We start from the raw sequence: 21798 nt of genomic DNA on the forward strand, positions 1-21798 counted from the left end.
ATAGCATGTGTGACTTATTATCATTTATTTTTTTAAGTGAGAAATGAAAAAGAAAAAAAAAATCCCAGTTTGGCCTGACCATAACCCAAGCAAAACAAGAACTAGTGAAATACTCTTTTATTAATAAGTCAAAATAAATCAGAAAATGTTTAAGATGATTAAATTGACATCAGTGATACAGCACCTCTCGAGTACAGAGGAATAACGGCCTAACTCAGGGGCAGGGGGCGGATCTACAGGGTGGCAACTGCCACCCTAAAGAAAAACATTTCCATCCCATCCGCAGTACTGGCATCCCAATGTATAAAAATTTAACCAGTTTCCTCCACTGCTTTGGAGTGATGACACTAAAAGTCAAAAAACCTGTAAATAATGGTGAGAAATCTCGTATATCTTTTAAAGTCCAAACTTACGACTCTTACGAATTGAATCAAACAATGCCACGATCCTGATCATCGATCACAATAAAATGCCTCTATCCAGCTCTTTTAACATATCAAAGCATTTGTATAAATATACATGCAAGTCTAATATATTATTAGAATAATTTTTTATATTTTTTCGTGTATTAATGGATAACATCTTGCGTCTCCTGGATTGTCCAAACATTTGGCGAGACCATAACTAAGTGATTTCATATGAAATATTTTTATATTAGAAAATAATGCAAGGATGATGCTTGCTTCAGTTTGCCACCCCTCATAAATTTCATGCCACCCCATAAATATTTTTTGAGATCCACCACTGCTCAAGGGCCCAAGAATGGCAGCTTGGCGGTACTGGGACATTTCCGCACGGTGGTGCAGCGGCTGGTTCAACATTTAATTATGTATTGTTATACAAAAATAAAACAGGCTATGTAGATTTTTATAATAAACGTATTTATTAAAAAAGTAAGAAAGAAATAATAATTGTAAGAAATCCCAGTTTGGGCTGATCATAACCCGAGCAGAACTAATGTGGTTGGAAGGTATCCTGTCTGTGTTTTGTTTCCTTTTTTAATAAATAAAAATCTTTTAGAAAGTTTGTAAGACGATCAAGTTGACTTGCAATAGTTTTTTTTGTATTAGTAGCAAATTAGAATAGAAGCCACCATATTGACCAGCATGGCATGTGTTGGGTCAAAAGCTAAAATCTTTCAACAGTTCAATACTTACCCTGATAACACTGTAGTAATTTACACCACTGAATGAACACAAGGATGATGGGAACAAAAATGGCGTACATTCATATTTTTGACATTTGGCAGACTTCTAATTCTATAGTTTACAGCTAAGCAGGGGTAAAGGCTGACGATCGGGAGCTTGGTGGTAGAGCTGGTGGTGTAGGTTCAAGTATGTGTAATTTTACAAAAAAAAAGAGAGAGAGAGCAAGAGATAGAGAGAGAGAAGTGAATAAAAAACTAAAAAATTCACCTGTACAGCAGTATCTAAGGGCTCTTGACATATTACAGTGCATCCTATGGATATGATCAGCGATCCTTATAATTAGTTTGGTCCCAATCATTACTATACTAATTCTCAATAAAAGTTCTTAGTGAAATATCTGATAGATAGATAGATAGATAGATAGATAGATAGATAGATAGATAGATAGATAGATAGATAGATAGATAGATAGATAGATAGATAGATAGATATTCTACAAAAATCTAAAATGATGAGTGTGCAAATACTTACAGACTGATGTGCGGTATCACTATACTGGTTGTATTAGACATCGAGACAAAACTATAAAGGAAGTATTGTCCTTTGATGCATGTGGTCAAAACATGTCATTTCTCAGTAACCTCCTGAGGGTTTTATACTTTACATGCCTTACAAGAGAATACAAATACCAGCTTCAAAACTTTTCATCGTCTATATATTTACTAGGAGATTCCCTGATTTTCCCTGACGTTCCAGATGTGTGCAAATAATTCCCACCCACAGCACAAAAGCAAAAATCAAGGTACAGTGAAACCCAGTGGGAGTATTTTGGGGGATATATATATAAAGCCTGTCAAAACAATGAATCTTTTACGTGTTTTTGAGAGACACCTGCAGGTTCCTTTTGTTTATATGCAGAAAACGAGGTCATTTTTATAGTATTCATTTTCATCGAGCTGGAAAACAGGCTCTCGCTCCTCATATATAGATACACTATACTGCCAAAAGTTTTGGGTCACCTGGTCATAAGTACGGTATGTGATTTTTGAGCATCTTTTAATTCCCCCCACTTTTCTGGGAAGATGTTCCACTAGATTTTGGAGTGTGCTTATGGATATTTGTGTTTATCAGACACAAGGATTTTCCGAAAGGCAGGTACTGATGTAGGTGAGGAGACCTGGGGTGCAGTCAGCGTTCAGATTCATCACAAAGATGTTCAGTAGGGATGAGATCAGAGCTCTATAGCGGCAAGATCTTCCTCTCCAAAGCATGTAAACCAGATCTTCAAGGAGCTCACTTTGTGCACAGGGGCATCGCCATGCTGGAACAGGTTTGGGTTTTCAAGTTCAATTGAATGCAAAGTCTTATAATAGCGCATCTATAGACGTCCTGTACAATTGAGTACAGGTGACCCAATACTTTTGGCAACTTCACCACACAAAGAAAATGACCTGAAGTGTACATCCGAGTTCTGTAAGTGTCGGCTGGATTGTTATCTATTATAGAATTGCCTGCCCAGTCACTGTACCTTAATCATATCAAACTGCTCTGGGATGAAATGAATCGCAAGGTCAGAAAAAAATCTTCAACAAGTGAAGAACACCTCTGGCAAAGTTTACAAAAGACATGGAAAAGTATTTCAGCTGAAACAAAGTGTCCAGGAAACCAAGAGTATGTCAATTAAAGGAATACTACAAGAGGATTTTTTAAAATGAAAATAAAGAGTAACATCTGTAAAACTTTCTTTCGGCTTCTCCCATTAGGGGGCACCACAGGGGATCATCCGCATGTTTGATTTGACACGTTATTACGCTGGATGCCCTTCCTAACGCAACCCTCCTCATTTATCCGGGCTTGGGACCGGCACTAAGGCTTGTGCAACCCTAATGGCTGGGGTCGGTTCCCTGACCGGGGATCGAACCCGGGCCGCAGCGGTGAGAGCGCTGCATCCTAACCACTAGACCACCAGGGGACCTTAAAGAATAACATCTGTACATTTCTATATTTGTTCGGTCAATCAGATCGTTAAATGACCTTTTTTGTTGCAAATAAACAGCATGCACGTGTGCCTCAAAAATGTGAACGCTTTGACAGGTACTGTGAAAATATTACTTTTGACAATATGAAAATGATTACAAAAAAAATTGCAATTTTTCTGTGGGATCAATAAAGTAGTTGGAAAAAATTAATAAATAAAATAACAAGCAGGTTCCCAGTAAATTGTGCTTCGCCCCCAAACATATATTAGAGACATGATTTCTTGTAACAGCATGAATGTATTAATAAGTGAATGAGAACAAGATTTCCTCTGTTATCCCACTTACATAACAACAATCTAAGATGAACATGTACAATGAGAACACCACCATGTTAGAAAAAAAAGGACACTGAGGATTTATTTGAGTCGTATCTGAAGATTAAAAAAAAAAAAAAAACTGCATTAGTCAATAGTTAATACAGAAATAAACAATGGCACATACTGGAGTTTCTAATTCAAAAACGTTAAGTGGTGTTTTGAGGAGACAAAGTTAAATAAATTACTAACAAACATAGAAATCTGTAGATTATGTACAAAGGGAGTTATCAGAACAAAAATCTACAATTCGGATTTTATGTTCAACATGACAGAGGTATTACCCTATTTTACACTGTATGTGTGTGTACATACATTTTATATATACGTGTGTAAATGTGGGTGGGTGTGTGTGTGTTAGTTTTCATCCTCGAAATAAAAAAGGGGGAACGTGACGCATATTTGCAGCCTTCACCAGGACCAGCTAAATAAACTTTTTTGAAAGAATACAGACGGGAACTCCTCTATGTACAGGATTTTAAAGAGAAGGTAACAGACTGTAGCTAAAAACACTGACAACGACAGGGTGTGAAATCGGGGAGATCAGGTGACCTGAGCTTCCAATGAACAATTCGCATAATAATAAAAAAAAAAAAAAAAAAAGAAAAAGTCAAATAATAATTATTATAATAAATAAAAAAAAAATCTTTGAATGTAGGGTCGATAGATAAGAGCAGGTTGCCAGATTTACTAAAACAACACCAACCTGTAAGGACTGAAAAGGATTTTATATATATATATATATATATATATATATATATATATATATATATATATATATATATATATATATATATATAAACCTTGTTTAATAAATGTTTCAAAATTTTGTGGTGAATCCCAGCTTCAAATCTGGTGTAAACGTAAGCGTTAATCGAGTGCTTCATCTGCTCGTGTGCAGGACATATTTAGAACAATATTTTCATCGTAAATTAATCACCACAACACAACAGACCCTTACACTTGTAAAGTTAATAGTGGTTCTTGTTGGTCTTGTATATACGTCTTGTAAACACGCTAACGTGAGAACTAGCATGTGGAGGGATTAATGATTAACATTGGATATACACAGACTTTTTTTGATGAATGAAGCCGTAAAGATCCTTCATGAACCGTTAAGAGCGACGCCCCGCTTCCGTGCGCCTCTGCGTCGCCGCAATAAAAACTGATTAGCATGAAAAAGGAATCTGAGCGAAGAGAAGAATCATGATTACAGGGAAATGGGCGTGTCTTCGGAACGTGGCGTGGAATCTGACAGTGAAGAGCTGGCGTGGTTTTTTTGGGTGAGGTGTTGTACTGGGCATGATCAGAACCCCTGCATAGCGTTTGTTTCGTCTGGCAGTAGTTTTGGGAAGAAAAGGAGCGAGAGATTGGGATTAGTGACGCCATGCGTCGTATCCACAGAGCAGAAGAGAACATCCAGGAGGTGTGTATAGTGGTTAGGCTACTCGCGTCCACGTCAGTCTTCCGAGGAGTTTTTTTTTTCTGGGTTTTTTTTTTGTTTGTTTTATACAAAAACACTGAAATGTGGCGAGGTGCAAATCTTTTTTTTTTTCGATTAACGCGGTTCGAGATCCAGGAGCATCACCCATGTGTCCAATCACAGTAAAGTTTCTCTCTTCCACACACACACACACACACACACACACACACACACACACACACACACACACACACACACACACACACAGGCCCGCCCTTCATTTATGCGTCAGATAGGCAACTCTGAATACTGTCCATCCACAGATGTGCGTTTTGGCTGTCCTGCGCACAGAAGTTGTACACTCGTTTGGTCGTTTTTAGCTGAGGAAAGAGAAAAGAGTAAGATGATGAGTTATAGGGTCAATCTGAAATACATACAGTGACACTATTTTGCTTTTACAATATAAAAATCTGAGTGTACGCCTCGATGGTTGTTAGATTTTTTCTTAAATACATTCACAGCATTTGGAAGATGCCCTTATCCCGATCTACTTACAATAATTTCATTTATACACCTGAATATTTAAGGGTTAAGGGCCCTGCTCAAGGGCCCAGCAGTGTCATCTTGTTGGTGCTTGGATTTGAACTCACAACCTGGGTGATTTAAATGTTTTTTTTTTTTTTTTTGTGATGTTTATTTATTTATTTGTATTTAATTTTAATATTATTATTTTTATTTACTTTACTTATTTATTATTAATATATAAAAAAAAAATTATTATTATTTTTTTATTTTTATTCTTGGAAAGTGCTTTGAGATGCAACTTTTAAAGGCGCAATATATAACATTATTATTTTATTATCACTATTGTTTTATTTACTATATATATATATTTTTTTTTACATTTTATTTCAAATGTTATACTTGGAAAGCACTTCGAGATGTAACTTTCTAAGTCGCTATATAAAATAAAGATTATTAATATAATAATAATTATTATAATTTTTTTATTTATTTCCATATTAAAGGAAGAAAAATGGGGGAGAGAAAACGTGAACTTAGTCGTTATTTTTCTATTCCATTGTATTTGATCTAACATGAGGATAAATGAGACGACAGCAAGCATCTTAAAAAAAAAAAAAAAAAAAGAAATCTAAATTCCAATATATTAATGCATAAATAATACTAATTGTAATTACGGCTTTATTCAATGCAAAATTCTTTAAAAAAATTGGTGGCATTTTAGCATCAATATTCATCCACATTTACAGTAAAACAGCACTCAATCCAGCACATCCTATTACTGTGCATTTTACCGTGCTGTATTTGATCCACTGTTCCCCCAGGATACTAAACAAGGCGGTGTTCATTCGTTCATCATGAATAAAAATAATGCTAATGCGACGTGTTCATCTGTAAGGAACACATGCAGGATTGTGCTCACAGCTCACTGTAAATGCTTTTCAATAAAACCAGAAATACTCACATCAAAAAAGGCTTTCTCCTCTATGTTTTTCGGAGCTCCCATGGCAGGAGCACCTGGAATGACGGACTCCACCTCGGCCAGCTCGATGACCCCCTTGCACTCTTTATCCTGCCTCGTTTCGTAGTATCTTAACTGTCAAGTAGGGCGAATAAAAGTAGCGTGAGTACGGGTCGGCACTCCCGATGCTAGTTCCTTATGTTCACATGTTGGGACGTACGTACCTGATGCTTGGTCTTGTCCAGCACAAACCAGCGTGGCTTCCAAGGTTTCAGCAAGGCTCCTCTTTTAAATAAGATTCCTTCAAAGCTCCTGGAAATGAAAGCAACAATTAAAAAATAAAATAAACCTGTGGTGCATCTCTCAAAAAGTTACATCTCAAAGTGCTTTCCAAGTATAAAATCTGAAATAAAATAAAAAAAAATAATAAAATAGTAAATAAAATAATAGTAATAATAAAATCACCGATAGATGGATAGACTTTTTTTTTTTATAAAAAAATAAAATAAAATACTGAATCATGGAAAAGTGCTAAAGGAAAGAAATATGCATATATTCATTAATAAAGATAATAATATAATGAAAAAATGAGAAATAATAAATATAATATAGCGTTTCTCCGTACAGCGCTCAGTCTCACGTTTTAAAACAAACATGTAGCTTCAGTGATTCGCCTCTAGAGGCCGCTCTCGTAATGGCCGCCACCCGGAAGCAGGAAAAACTGTCGGTATGGATTTTTGGTGCCAATTAATCGCCAAAACCGATTCATCTGTTAACCGTTAATAGAGACATTATAACATTTATAGATAGACAATAAATCTCATAACTGTGCTACATGCTGACACCCGAACACAATCTTGAATTCTCAATTCTGATTGGTCAGAATAACATTCAAAAACAGCAGCTTTGACAACAAAAAACTTCAACTAGTCATCTTCAAACGATGTCTGAAGACCTGCTTCTTTTTGTAACTCGCATTGATTTTACCTGCGTGTTTTATGTCTATGTTAAAGAAACAAAAAAAAAAAGTGTGCTAAATTCCTCTAAACAGACTTTAGGCTGATGGCCTAAACCTAGCAACCTAGTGAGCAAGTGTTTTTTCGTTTATTGATAGAGACTAAAGACAAATTGAAGACTTTTTATTAACTTTTTAAGAGCATTAGGAATAAAATTTAAAACCTCTATCGCGACATCAAAAACACACATGCAAATACGTTGTTGGCGACTTGCCACTAATACTTTTTTTTTTTTATCCAAGTAATCACTAAACTTGCACATCCCCATTGCTAAAAAATAAATCCCCGTTTTACGTCTGTGGTACAATCCGAGATTGAGATTCGCACCGGAAACAGAAGCTGATCGGCTGTTGCATGTTGCTCTTATTTGTCAAATACGGCGAATTACGTTAGAATGTACTACATCACAGAAACTAATAAAAACATTCTAAAGTGCTTCTGGAGCATTTCAAAGAGGAAGGGCTGAATGGACATCAGAAGACCTAGAACAATTTGAGACTTAAAGGCTTTAAGAATTTCAGGCCTAAAATTTTGAGACCCAGCGGAAACCCGGTAAGAGCACTTTTGAACATGCAGGTTACACACCGGTTCTCACTCTCGGTGCTTCTGAACTGGGAATAAAGCGTGCTGGTGGAGGTGCGGTTGGTGGCCGGTGTGGAGGTGGCGCTGGCCTCGCACTCCAGCGCCAGGTTGATGGAGGAGCCAACTCCACTCTCCTGCAAGTACATGCCCTGAGTGCGCCTCTGGTGGGTGAGGTTGGACGACATCAGGAGTGAGCTGGAGAAAGAGGGCTGGGGGATATGAGAGAGAGAGAGAGAGAGAGAGAGAGAGAGAGAGAATGAAAGAGAGATATGCAGTAATGCATTGTCCAGTAATGTATTTTTTTCTTCTTATTTTCTCTTCTTTTTACTGTCTAATATTATTTTATGTTAAATTTTTGCCAACGAGGACACTTTCACTCGAAAGGCATTTTCTGCTGCACATTATGTCTTTAGATTGATTTGATCATTTTTCCTAATTGAAACCAGATCAGGACCTCGCTCAGGATCTAGAATGAGAGTTCTAAATAATATTTTAGTAATAATATATAAAATAATATTTATTCAAAAGGAGAATGCGCAACATGGCATGGTGTCTTCACCCCACTTTAAAACCCTTTTTAGTTCTCAACCTTGTCGGGATCAAATCCGTTTTCCGATGTGGAGCTGAAACTGGAGTGTTTGAGGTGTTCTTTCGGTTCAAATCAATCATTTCAGACATCCAGGAAGACAAATCTGGACGCACTGAATTCTACTGTCTATGAGACGATCATGAAGATGTTGGACGTCGAATCTGAAGGTTGTAAGTTGTAAGTTAAAATCCCAGCCCACCACCTGTCACTTCCTGGGCCCCTTAACCCTCTGTGCTCCAGGGGCGCCGTATCATGGCTGCGCTCTGACCCTGCGCTCTGACCCTAGTTTCCGAGCAAGCTGGGATATGCGAAGAACGATTTTCCCTGTGCTCTAATGTGTATGTGACGAAATAAAGGCTATTCTAAAAAATTACATCCTTCTATTCTACTAATAATCAACTGTCTGCAAGCACTACAATAATCTAACCAATGATCTGAGCAGCTGCTAACATGCAGAACACCGTCCCTCACCCGACTCTCTAGTTTGGTCTCGGTGCGTTGCGTGGTCTTTATCTTATCCCACTTCTCCTTCCATCTCTCAGACGTGTGTCCGAGCTCCGCCTCGAGGTTCTGCACATCCTAAACACGCACATAAATGCACACATCAAGACTGAACATGCACTCATGTTTTATTCTCGATTGCACTGATCTCAGAACGAACCTGCAGCAGTTTAGTGATGGCGTCTGGCAGCACTTTGCTCAGGCTGTCATAACAAGGCCACACCACCTGCCTCTGCGATTTGGGTGCGGCCGTCTCGGCTTTCTCCTCGTCCGGATCCTCGGTTTTTCCCTGCACCAACTCCCAGTCGTAGGACGGCCCCTCGGAGAGAGTCTCCTCCGTGTAGTAGTCCCACACCTTCAGGTTGGAGATGAAACTGTAGGGCTTTAAAACCTGGGTTGGAACAAGACAAGGGGAAGAAAGGTTAAGATCGCTCTCTGAAGGACATGATAAGAGTGTCCATGCCAGGGCAAAGTTTTTACCTCCTCTTCTTCTGGAGAGAACATGTAATTGTAGAAGATGGGGGTGGTCTTGTGCAGACGGTCGATGTAATCCCATACGGATTTACAGACTTGAGGGTTCTTCCTCTCTCCTTTTTCCTCATACATAACACCTACAGAGAGGACATGAAGCCTTCAGTAAAAGAACTTATTACATACATAGATATACACACACATACATACATATATACATAGATATATATATATACACACACACACATTATATATATATATATATATATATATATATATATATATATATATATATATATATATATATATATATATATGGTGAATGAGACTCACCCAGCTCTATTCGCTCATAATCAGAGTCCAGCAGAAAAGTCCGGAAGCGATTAGACACATAGTGATAAGCCAGAAACTTCAGATAATACTGACTGAACTCAAACTCCATAGGGAACTGATGATGGATCTGAAAAGAACAGAATATGAAGGTTTTAGAACCCTGAAGAACAATACTTTAAATAAAAAAACCTGCATTTTGACCAGCATTAAGTGCAGGCCATTGTTTTTTCAAAATGTTTGAAAGGCACCTGGTGCACACAGTCAAGGAACTGCAGGAAGATGGGGGTGAAGCCGCTGCTCTGGCTGGCCAGCGTCTGAGCACCTCGGTGGCTGAAGCGGTGACCAAACGACAGCCACTCCTTCTCCACCAATAACCGGAAGCCATCGAACGTGCGGTAGTACGGATCTGACAGCAACTGCACCAGAGACACCACCTGCCATGCAGAATAGCACACAGAGCTCAGATCCTGCGCTTGCGTTACAAACATCAGCAGCACTGCTTCAAACCATACCTGAGTGGTCACGTCCCATCCGTCCTCCAAGCTCACCATGACCGACGAGCCGGTGTCCAATAACTCCACCACCAGAACGGACACCTGGAGCAGCCTGTGAAGCTACAACACACACACACACAACACACACACACACACAATGTATTCGAACACAAATAACGCTGCTATTGCACTCTCACACTTTATGTACATTACTGTCATATACTATGTTTATTGTGTTCTTATTTAATCTGTTTTTTTTGTATAGTCTAAGCTAAATGTATAGTGTTATTTATGTGTGTTCTTTTGAGAGTTGGAGGCAAATTCCTTGTGTGTGTCAACACATTTGGCTAATAAACCTGATTCTGATTAGTTCCTGAACGAATCAACCGGTTTAAATGATTCGGTTCAATCGCAATGACTCACAATGTTTTGCTGCCACCTACTGGCGGTTTTAATTTCACATTTAAAGTGCCGTACAATACATGGACAAAAAGTATTGGGACACCTGACTTTCCCAGCCACACGTGGTTCTTTCTCTACGACTTTTACTATGCTCATTGGGCTCATCCAAGATGGCGACGAGTCTGCATATCAGCAGGAGTTAAAACAACTGATTCTATGGTCCAATCCGAAAAACCTAGAGCTCAACATGCTCAAAACATTAAAGCCCCTGTGCATCCAGCATATGGTTAGCATGGATTGGAGTGGAAGATCTCCTGTTATAGAGCTCTGATCTTAACCCTATTAAACACCTTTTGGGTGGATTTGAATGCTGACTGCACCCCAGGCCTCCTTACCTCACCTATCTGACTTTACTAACACCCTTGTGTCTGAATGAGCACAAATCTGCCCAAGCACACGGCAAAATCTAGTTGAAGAATGGAGGGAACTATACGGAAAAATTTGAACTAAATGTGGAGTGCGATGCTCAAAAAGCGCATACCATACAGTATGTCTTATTTGTTAAAATAATCTCAAATATCAATATTCGATATTTTATGTTGAAAATACAGAAACATTATTTATGCTTTTGTAACTGCAGGTTAAAGCGTTAAAGTATTTTAACGTATTTTCAATTTTAACGTCCATGGTGGTCTTTAGTGTACCAGCACGATACCACACGTAGCAAAATATAGTATAATTATCTTTAAAGATAAAATAAAATAATAATAAAAAAAAAAAATTAATCGAGATATCCTTTTTTGTCAATATCGCACGCCCCTGTGTGTGAGTGTGTATTACCAGATTCATCCATTCAGACTCCTCGAGGCAGCGGTGGAAGGACATGTTGGGATCAATGGAAGTGCAGGAAGGAACGCAGGCCCTCATCAGCTTCTTAAAACTGTTCTTCACCTGCCGGACGTCGAACACCTCGATGGGTACCACCTCCCACTGCTGGAACGAGTCCTGCTTTCCTCCCTACACACACACACACACACAAAGCTCATGGTTATTTCCTTATAATGATTATAGGAAATGGGATCAGTGGACAATCAGGCATACACATTATATGATCAAAAGCTTGTGAACACCGGACCATAAACATTTGGTCACCTGACCTTTCCATCCACATGTGGTTCTTTAACAAACAGTTCTTACAAAGTTGGAGGCACTCAAAATGGTTCCCCTGCACAGCAATACAGAGCTCCCAGCGTTCCTGCCACTTCCGGAATGTGTCCTGGAAGTCTTCTTTTTGCGAAGCGGGTCAAGCCCCCCCTGGGATTCTCGCTAGATCTCCTCAGTGGCGTCAAAACAGCGAACTTAAAGCTGCATCTTTATCTTTGGGAAGAGGGCGAAGTCCGCAGGGGCCAAATCTGGCCAGTAAGGTGGGTGCGGAAGTGAGATCAGGTGGATTGTTCACCGATGATCATTATGCACAAGTTGCCGGATGATTTCGACATTTACGAGTACCCGATTTTACTGGTTTAATGAACACAAATCTCCACAAACTCATTTTGAAAATCTAGTGGAACGTCCTCCCAGAAGAGTGGGGCTTATTATAAGAGCAAATCCGGATTAAATGTGGAATGTTTAAAAGGCCAAACCGAATCTTATGCTCAGGTGTGCAGAAACTTTTGTTCTTAGTGTGTATTTCAGTGAGATTTTACAGTACCTTTAGCTGGTTCTTGTCCCCGATGATGTACAGATACGCTCTTTGCTGATGGAGGAAGTAGGGCTCGGTCGGCCCTCCGTTTGCCTGAGGGGCATCCTTTCCTGCTAGCCGGTTTCCCACTTCAGGATTATACCCAGAGTGACGCCCGCTGCCTCGGATACTGCCCCACTTTCCTAAATCACCCCCACACACACACACACACACACACACACACACACACAAAAGCCACACGCCTCTTACTTCACCGGACAGGACAGTGACAGGCCGTGACAGACTCTGTGCATTTCCACATTCACAGATTGGCTGGAGATAAAAGTGTTGCTTGATGCAATCAGTCACAAACAGCATCATTCAGACATCGAGAGCACTGCCAGAATAACAGAACACAGTGGAGGACGTGCAAGGAGATGCCAGGCTAGACGGACAAAACAGAGCTCAGGATTGGACACAGGGGTCAGAGTGAACGGTTAGCCCAGAGAGAAAAAGGACAGCGGTGCTGGGTGGGCACCAGCTCACACACGCCGACATCACTGTTAAGAAAACTGATTGGTTAGATCGGAGAGCGGAGGGGTGGGGTGGTTCAGGGCTCTACTGTACCTCGGGGTGAGCCGCGGGCCTTGACCGAGACCTTAGGCTGCGAGAGCGAGATGACCTTTGCCCTCTGGCCCAGCACTAAGGCCGGAGAATAAAGAGATACCTGTTACTGTCTGTGCATATTGTAGAGGGCTATGCTACAACTAGTGCTAACTCGGAAAACCAGAGCACCGCTGAACTCCTGAATCTGACCGCACAAGAGGTGTCGGAGTTTGTGATAGAAAATTACACCCTGTCGTTTTTATAGTAACAACACAGAATAAAGGTCGACCGATTTTACCCATGGCTTACCCATGGTTGGATCGTACCTGCCGATAACCATAACTCTACATGTAAAATAGTGCTGGATCTAATTCCCCCAAATTTTTTTTTAAGAATCATGAAAATGTGCTAAATGAAATAAATACTGCTATATTAATTATATTAATAAATATTCAGGGAAAATGACGAATAAACCTTTCATCCAAAATGAAAAAAAAAAGGCTCTTCAAATAATCAGCATATAGTGTAAGTGATTCGCCTCTAGAGGCCGCTCTCGTACTGTGTAGCGCAACCCAGAAAAACTATCGGTATGGATTTTTAGTTCCAGCAATCAGCTATCTACAGTTGACCTCTAACACAGAATGTCCTGTAATTTATTTTAAACTCTAAGCAAAAAAGTGAGAGGTGAGAAATGTAGCCACATGACATTTTGTGTACAGATCAAAGAACAATATATCATTCAATTAAAAATAGATCACTGGCTGTGGGATAAAAGGAATAAAATGGAACGAGAGTAACGCCACATTATTTTTCCCATTACCAGCACACTGCAGAGTGTATAATTCCTCACACATTGCTCACACAGCTATGGTTCAGAATGTCAACAACTACATCTGCTCAATCTCTACCAGGTCAGGTCAGGTCGACTATGCTAGCACAGACTTTACATAAACAAGAACTGGACTTTACAGACAGGACACACATTATTCTAATTCACAGAGACACACAGACCAACATCTCCCCTACCTCCACGACTGAAGGTTCCAGGCACATCCTCTTTAGTTCCCATAACCTGCTTCATAAGAGCTCCGATTTTCGGTTGTCTCAGTTTGTCGGATGAGTCTAAAACACACATTTTGGTTTATGAAACAGATCCCTTATGAGTTTTCGAGAACTCTCCCCAACCCCCCCCCCCCCCCCCCCCCCCACTTTCAGGACAAAGTCATGACTTACAACCAACCAATCAGAAACGTTTCTGGAGCGTGCCGTTTAACTGCTGTGAACTTTACTCGTTCTTGCGCTTCACGGCGTGCGTAAGTTTGCGTACCCATCAGAAGCCTGCATGATGTGTGTGTGCAAAAATAGTCTGAAGCTTCTGAAAAAGATTCTGATTCTGGTGGCCAGAAAAGTGTCAAATAACAAAAATAACTCTCAGACGCCTCCTAGAATGAAACTAGAATTTTAGTTCACACTTATTTTACATTCATTTGGAGAATGTTTCGAGACTATTCCCTGCAGTGTGTGCCTGGTTCGAAAGATGATGTAACACTTATCGAGGTGATGTAGAAATAAAGTTGAATTCTCCTGAGAGAGGGCGGGTTTTTTCTGACCTGAGGTGTTCATGTGGATGGATGTAAAGCCGCTGAGTGTGTTTCTTCCACTGGCCTCGCTGTAGGAGGGCATGGAGCTGATGACGGCCTGCAGGTACTTCTCCTGCTCTATACTGGTGGAGTCAGCTTGAGAGGGACCTGAAAAACAAACAAACAAACAAACAAACAAACAAACAAACAAACACACACACACACACACACACACACACACACACACACACACACACACACACACACACACACACACACACACACACACACACACACACACACACACACACACACACACACACACACACACCAAGTTGGACACTTCAGACCCTGCTTAAACTGTTTTACTTAAGGTTGTACTGAATATGTATTAAAATTCGGTTATAACAAAATACAGATGGTCACAATACAAATTATTTGTAGCAGGTCCGTGTGGTCCGATCCAACAGATGAGCTCCTGTAGCTCACATTGCTGAAGATGTTAATGCTGTTGATGTTTGATTGGTCAGGACTGTTTTAGCAGCAAAAGGAGACCAACACAACATTCGGCAGGTGGTCATAATGTCGTGTGCTGCTGTACTGCATTTTGAATTAGAAAACAAATTACAGTACACGAGCGCATACCGATCACAGGCTTATAATTTTTTTAAGTTATGATAGTGTCATCTAAACGCATCATCGTAAGTCAGGGACTACCTGTATATTAAAAACCATGGGAGGAGTCTCCAGTGTCTTTGTTTTGTTTGAAATTGACATGAGCAGTGTAATGGAGCCCTGAGGTTTGTGTGTTGATCAGATGTGCTGACCTGCACTGGGGGCGTTTGGAGATTTGAAGAATCCCACGACTCCCTTGGCGTGCAGACCGGCCGAGCGCAGGAGCACGGCTTTAGTGCGGGAATTCCTCCAGCACACCACGGGAAAGCGGCTCTGTCTGTAGCAGCGGGAAATGCGCTGGAGTGTCAAGTCGGGGATGTTCTGTGGTACTATCAGCAGGCCCGGATAACTGACACACACACACACACACACACACACACACACACACACACACACACACACACACACACACACAAAATAATACAGAAAAACATGTAGGAATAAACAAGGGTAATGATTTTTCATCATATTATAATAAATCACTTCAACTAGCATGTTTAAACCATAAATGCAGAACAAACATGTATCTCTTGGCTCTCTGACCCCAGGGCCTCACCTCCTGCAGGTGTTGTACATGCGGTTGACAGTAGAGATCCGGAAAGGCTCGTTCTTCGAGCGCGTGAGGCTGTTACTGAGCGTGCCCAGTCCCAGACGCTGGTAGTCACGGCAACATGCGCGTTCAACGACGTTGCTCATGGTCTGGCGGTCAGATGAGCGGATGGTAGAGGAAAGCGTAAGCGAGCTCTGCTCAACCTCCTCGGACACTGACCAATCAGAAGAGTACGGTTACACACAGTTACATACAGGCAACTGTGCTCATTTAGATATGCAGCTCAAACGCATTTTTTATTTAAAAAAATTTGCATTAAAATTTGCCATTAAAAAAATAAATAAAATTATATATATATAAATATATAAATATGTAAAACTAGTAGCCATGACATGATGTATTCGAATACATTTTTAACTGATTTTCCATCATTACTTATGTTCCTGACACTGTAAGAGAATACACACATATCGATCTGCCAAATGCAACACCAAAATATAAAAGAATTGTGTGGAAAAAAAAGACCTGCTTATTTGCCAAAAACATGAAAAGACTAAACAAGCTCATAACCTGAGCCAGAAACGTCAGCGTGTGTGTACGATGTATGATGGTGCGGGTGATACCAGAGATCTCATCCATGTCCGTTTCAGACTGCAAACTGCTCCGGTGCTCCCAGGTCGGAGGGGTGTACTTCTTCCGGGTCACGTGCTGTCGTCCCATGGTCTTCTTGGCGCTCTTCACCAGGATTTTAGAGAGTGTTCTTAAATAGGAAGATAAACACCAGTCATTTCAGAACAACTGAAGAAACCCGGATTCTCCAGTTTATAAAAAAAAAAAAAGTGAGCATGCATTTGAATTTACATTTATAGCATTTGGCAGGTGCTTTTATCCAGAAAAACTTACAACTGTCTAATATCTCAACGGTGAAAGAATAATGGTGCTGGGATTTTAACTCATGACCTTCTGATAAGAAGCCCAACATCTTAACTAGAGGTTGACCGATTCATCAGTTTTGCACCTGTAATCGGCACCTGTAACCTGTAATCGGCACCTGTAACTATCAGCAAGAAATCCATTCCGATAGTTTTTCCGGGTTGCGTTATAACTGTGCTGTTTATTTTAAATGTCTTTTATTAATTTTGAATAAAACTGTTTTTATTTATTTGGAATGTCACTTTTTGTTTCAGTTTGAAAGCATGTCTTTAATTTTCCTCAATCTTTCTTTCTATCTTATGGGTTTGCATTTACATTTACGGCATTTGGCACACGCTGTTCCCTAGAGCCTCTTACAATGATTTACTCATTTATACAACTGAGCAGTTAAGGGTTAAGGGCCTTGCTCAAGGACCCATCAGTGGTTGCTTGGTGATGCTAGAATTTGAACTCACAACCTTCTGAACAGAAGTCCAACATTATTATTATACACACCCAAAAAGGTCAGGCAGGATGTAAACCATTCTGCGACTCTCCACTTATTCGCTAGCATGAACGATGAAACTGGTTGATGTCTACCTGCGTGACAGACGTGAGCTTCCACCTCGAGGACCGTGAATAAAACGTGTCACAATTTCCACTGTTAAATTATTCAGCGCTTGCTCTGTTTAGCCTCTGATTAGGACTGATTAACAGAAGAAAGAGTGATGAAAGGTCTGAAGAGTGAAAAGATGATGTGTTGTCTATCAGATCACTTTCCCCTGGGGGTTGTATACACAGGAATTGTGTTCTGGGACAAAGTAAGAATTATTGTTTATGCTTTAAACAAAGAATTAATAAATGAATCGATAGCCTGCCACTATAATTTACACTTCCACTACAGGAAATGGATATAAGGAAAGGAGGAAAGTCGATCAGGAATGCTGAGTTCGAGTTTACACACACAACATGACCTCAAAGGTATGCGAGTACAGCAAAAAGCGAATGTTCTGACCAATGTGTTCTGTCAAGTTTTAAGAACAGACAGTCGAGTACGACATGGTGAATTAAACGCAAAACACACGTTTCACACTCTTCTTGTACAAATCATAATAATAATAATAAAATTGTATCTATATCTATATCTATCTATCTATATCTATCTATCTATCTATCTATCTATCTATCTATCTATCTATCTATCTATCTATCTATCTATCTATCTATATATATATATATATATATATATACACACACACACACACACACACACACACACACACACACACACACACACACACACACACATCATAGGTTCGAAATAATAAAGTTCAAATACTTTGTTATGGCACTTAAGTAGATTTTTCTGGTATCAGTTCTTTACTTCACTATTTATTTTTGGACACTTTTTACTTTTACTCATTGCATTTTTACACAAATATCTGTACTTTCTACTTTTTACATTTTCAAACCAGGCTTGTTACTTTATTTTAAGTAATTTGGTGAAATGTCAATGTTTCTTCTTCTCAATGCGCCGTTTTCAGTCCATCAACCTGTTTCCTGTCATTGCACGGCTTTTTCAATCTACCACTGGTGTATCACTTCCTGACTCTCACACATCACAAATGTAGACTAGTTTACTAAGCAAACAATGAGCAAGTCAATTCAAAAAGAAGTCTGGGGTTAATGTGGATGAGACAGAGGGAGTCAGTGATGTAAACATGACTGAGAACAGAGACATTCCTGATCACATGATCATCTTTTCTCTGCTTGTGTATGCATTTTTTGCGTGACCATTTTTTATGAAACATATAAATAAATAAATAAATATTTGTTTAAAAAAAGAGGCGAAGTTTAAACCTTCAACGCAACACACGTTCATTCACGACGTCCTTCCTTTTCTCAGATATTAAATATAAATAAATAAACTCCACCGAAAAAGAATTTTTAATCAGTAAACATTTGTTTTACTGATGCACCAAGTCGTAAATCAGCACCAAAATCCACCATAATGAACACAATTATCCCTCTGGGGTCGACAAACGCGTCGGCGCGTTTTTGTGTCATTTTGGTTTCACGAATAATAAACATACATTTGCATAAAGCATCAATATTTGTCCGTGCCCATGTTGATTAGAGTATTAAAAAGTTGAAAAATATTCAATTAAGGTACATTTAGGACAGATAAAAATGTGTGATTAATTTTATCGTAAATGAACTCATTATAATCATGCGATTAATCATAATTTATTATTTTAATCGATTGATAGCCCTAATATAATATGACGTGACGTCCAGTTAACAGCGTGACACTAAAACAGGTGGTAGTAAAGGCTACTTTTAACTCAAAACCTCTAAAGCAATGCTGCAGCACTCATGCGTCTGTTTTTTGAAGCAGCTTCTGCACCTGACGCACAGCACGAGGATTCAACTTCTTCAATGGACCCTTGTGAGGTCTGTTCCGAGTGGAACACGTCTTGGAAAACCACTGTATGACCCTGAACTGTACTGCATCTCAAGTTTCAGGGTGTTGCTGATCTTCTTATAGCCTCAGCCGACTTTGTGGAGAGCAACAATTCTTATTCTCAAATCATCGTACAGCTGTTATTACTCAGGGTGTACTCACTTTTGTTTAAATGATTTAATCACACTAAATCTGGTGAGTGTGTGTGTGTGTGTGTGTGTGTAAGTGTGAGTGTGATTGTGAGAGGGAAACCCACTTTAGAGACTGGTTCTTGTCCTTGGTCTTGTGCTCCACCATTATCTTGGCTGACTGACCCACGGTGAAGGCAAAGGTGCCGTGGACGTGTTGAGGGTATCGCAGTTTGTGAATATGCTTCCGGAAAACCTCGGCCAGGTCTGACGCCACCTCCTCATCAAACGCTATCTTCATCAACTGTGGAGGAGAGAAGAGAAAGAGAGAGAGAGAAAGAAGGAGAAAAGATGAGTAAGAGAAGTGAGAGGAAGTACAGGAAGTGGAAAGCTTGCATGTGTGTGTGTGTGTGTGTGTGTGTGTGTGTGTGTGTGTGTGTGTGTGTGTGCAGCACCTGAAAGGTACAGGAGCGGAGCTGCAGACCCTCCTGTACGTACTGGTCTATGGGTAAATTGCCTGTTTGAAGTTTCTTCTCCTTAGTGAGGGAGGCCACGGGGAAGGAGCGCGTCACAAGCTGCTCTGCAACTGGGCGCACACACACAGCACAGACATTCACCAACACACATACATACAAAAAGACGCACACAAACATATACACACACACAATGTTATGCTGATTCAATACACACAAGCTAATTAAAAATCTGTGAAATGTAAGTGTGTGTGCATGATATTCGCATACTCTACTTTAATTGGTCAATTATATTAAATTGAAAATATATCAGACATTATAGGTATAATTAATCAAATATAGAACACATCCTTAGTCTAAATATTGTGTGTGTAGTCGAACAGAGCGTGTGTGTGTGTGTGTGTGTGTGTGTGTGTGTGTGTGTGTGTGTAAGAGCAGTGTTCTCCTACCCAGCGGGTCGTTGGGTGTGCCCTTGAAGATGATCCTGTAGGTAGTGAGGAAGATGGCACCCTCAGCAGGCAGGAGTGGAGGACCGCCCCTTATCCCCGTGGCCTCGTCTCGGCCATCTGACAGGAGGCGCACACGCATAGCATCCATCACAAACTCCTCACCTGCCAAGAGAGTGGGCCTCAAGAGCTTGGGCTAAGACAAAAAAAAATAAATAAAAAAAATTATTCCAGTTATTTATTTCAGATTTTTTTTTGTTCAACATTATCTATTAAAAATAAGCATATTTTAATATAATAATTGATTAATTAAACACACGACGAGTCTTCTAAAATGATCATGCCAACACACACAGCAAAAAATAAATAAATGAAAGCACACACACACCAGGCACATTTTCATTAAGTTTCAGGAACCGTTCGGGAACCTAAAGTTTTCTGGAAACTTCTTAACAAGAACTAATAATTGTAGTGGACAATTACTGTAGACAAATGACTTAAGTGTTAGAAAGGGTGTGCAGTAAGTATCACACAGACGAGTCGCCTGGCATGGGCACTAACTGGCGCTGTAAGGATGTCTAATAGAAATGCTGAAACGCTCGTGTTTTCTGAAGGACGCCATTTGGACAGTCAAGTGCACAAGACAATGCGGGGAAAACCAATTTTCGAAGTGAAGAAGTGTGTGTGCACCTCTTTCTCTTGCCCTGTATATCTAATTAAAAGTACTAAGGCAACTCTAAGCCATGGGTTACACACCACCATGAATTCTTCTCAGCTAGCTCCAGAGGTCCATCCACAATAAGGATGGTAAGATTCAGCGATTCTAATCATCTGCATAAGAGTAAACAATAGGATGCATACATTTTTAAAAAAGTGTGCATAGAATATTTGGCATTTGTAATTGAATCGTATCGCATCGGTAGCTGCTTCATTTAGATCTTTAATGTATCGTCGGCTATGCACCTCCCTAATCCAGGCGGTTGGGATGTCACCAACACAAGAGTTGAACTTGGTGGGAAAAAGTCCCAAGACGCCTTTGAACACATCACACCATCACATTTCTGCATTGTTTATACTGTTGTTTTTGCTTTTGTTGTGCAACAGAAAAAACACGACGTGTGGTTTGATCAGTCCACAGCATATTTAAAGGCTAATAATAATAAAGCCTCCAGACCGAGTGTAATAATGTGTTGCGTTGTTTCCTGTTAATGGCAAAAACAAAAAAGCCAAGAATGTGCAATGCCTTATGGGCGAGTTCTTATAGACAAACTTCAACCAGGTGGGCTCCAGCCACATTCCACATACATATAGGGGGCAAACGTTGCTATTAAATCACTGAGAAACAGCAGAATCGGATGGTGTTAGACTTTGTGCTCATTCCAGCAGGGGGTGAAAGTGAGAGAAGGGTGGAAGGACTAATAAAAAAAAACCCAGCATGCACCACTCTAGTGTGTCGTCCCACACACATACCTGCTGGGGGCACTCTGA

General features: G+C 39.9%; 1 protein-coding gene across 12 annotated transcripts in view; it reads right to left on the reverse strand.

Annotated features, from left to right (window-relative positions):
- Window positions 1-3404: 3404 nt before the first annotated feature.
- Window positions 3405-21798, reverse strand: part of sbf1 (SET binding factor 1) — a 66509-nt gene continuing 48115 nt past the window's right edge. For 4 of the 12 annotated variants that reach the window (XM_083528798.1, XM_083528796.1, XM_083528795.1 and 1 more), the window contains 21 exons: window positions 20314-20506; window positions 19847-19977; window positions 19520-19695; window positions 16511-16647; window positions 15894-16101; window positions 15490-15686; window positions 14693-14830; window positions 14109-14204; window positions 13104-13178; window positions 12507-12679; window positions 11636-11812; window positions 10412-10513; window positions 10148-10333; window positions 9900-10026; window positions 9576-9706; window positions 9256-9486; window positions 9066-9173; window positions 8009-8214; window positions 6632-6719; window positions 6411-6542; window positions 3405-5304 (listed from right to left, as the gene is read on the reverse strand). In XM_083528798.1, coding sequence (XP_083384924.1) covers window positions 5206-5304; window positions 6411-6542; window positions 6632-6719; window positions 8009-8214; window positions 9066-9173; window positions 9256-9486; window positions 9576-9706; window positions 9900-10026; window positions 10148-10333; window positions 10412-10513; window positions 11636-11812; window positions 12507-12679; window positions 13104-13178; window positions 14109-14204; window positions 14693-14830; window positions 15490-15686; window positions 15894-16101; window positions 16511-16647; window positions 19520-19695; window positions 19847-19977; window positions 20314-20506 — 3111 coding nt within the window. In that variant the 3' untranslated portion in view covers window positions 3405-5205. The remainder of the gene's footprint in view (window positions 5305-6410; window positions 6543-6631; window positions 6720-8008; window positions 8215-9065; window positions 9174-9255; window positions 9487-9575; window positions 9707-9899; window positions 10027-10147; window positions 10334-10411; window positions 10514-11635; window positions 11813-12506; window positions 12680-13103; window positions 13179-14108; window positions 14205-14692; window positions 14831-15489; window positions 15687-15893; window positions 16102-16510; window positions 16648-19519; window positions 19696-19846; window positions 19978-20313; window positions 20507-21798) is intronic. The other 8 variants (XM_083528801.1, XM_083528800.1, XM_083528799.1 and 5 more) reach the window with 2 other exon arrangements.

This window comes from Silurus aristotelis (assembly GCF_946808225.1).
Source record: "Silurus aristotelis genome assembly, chromosome: 24".
Lineage (NCBI taxonomy): Eukaryota > Metazoa > Chordata > Actinopteri > Siluriformes > Siluridae > Silurus > Silurus aristotelis.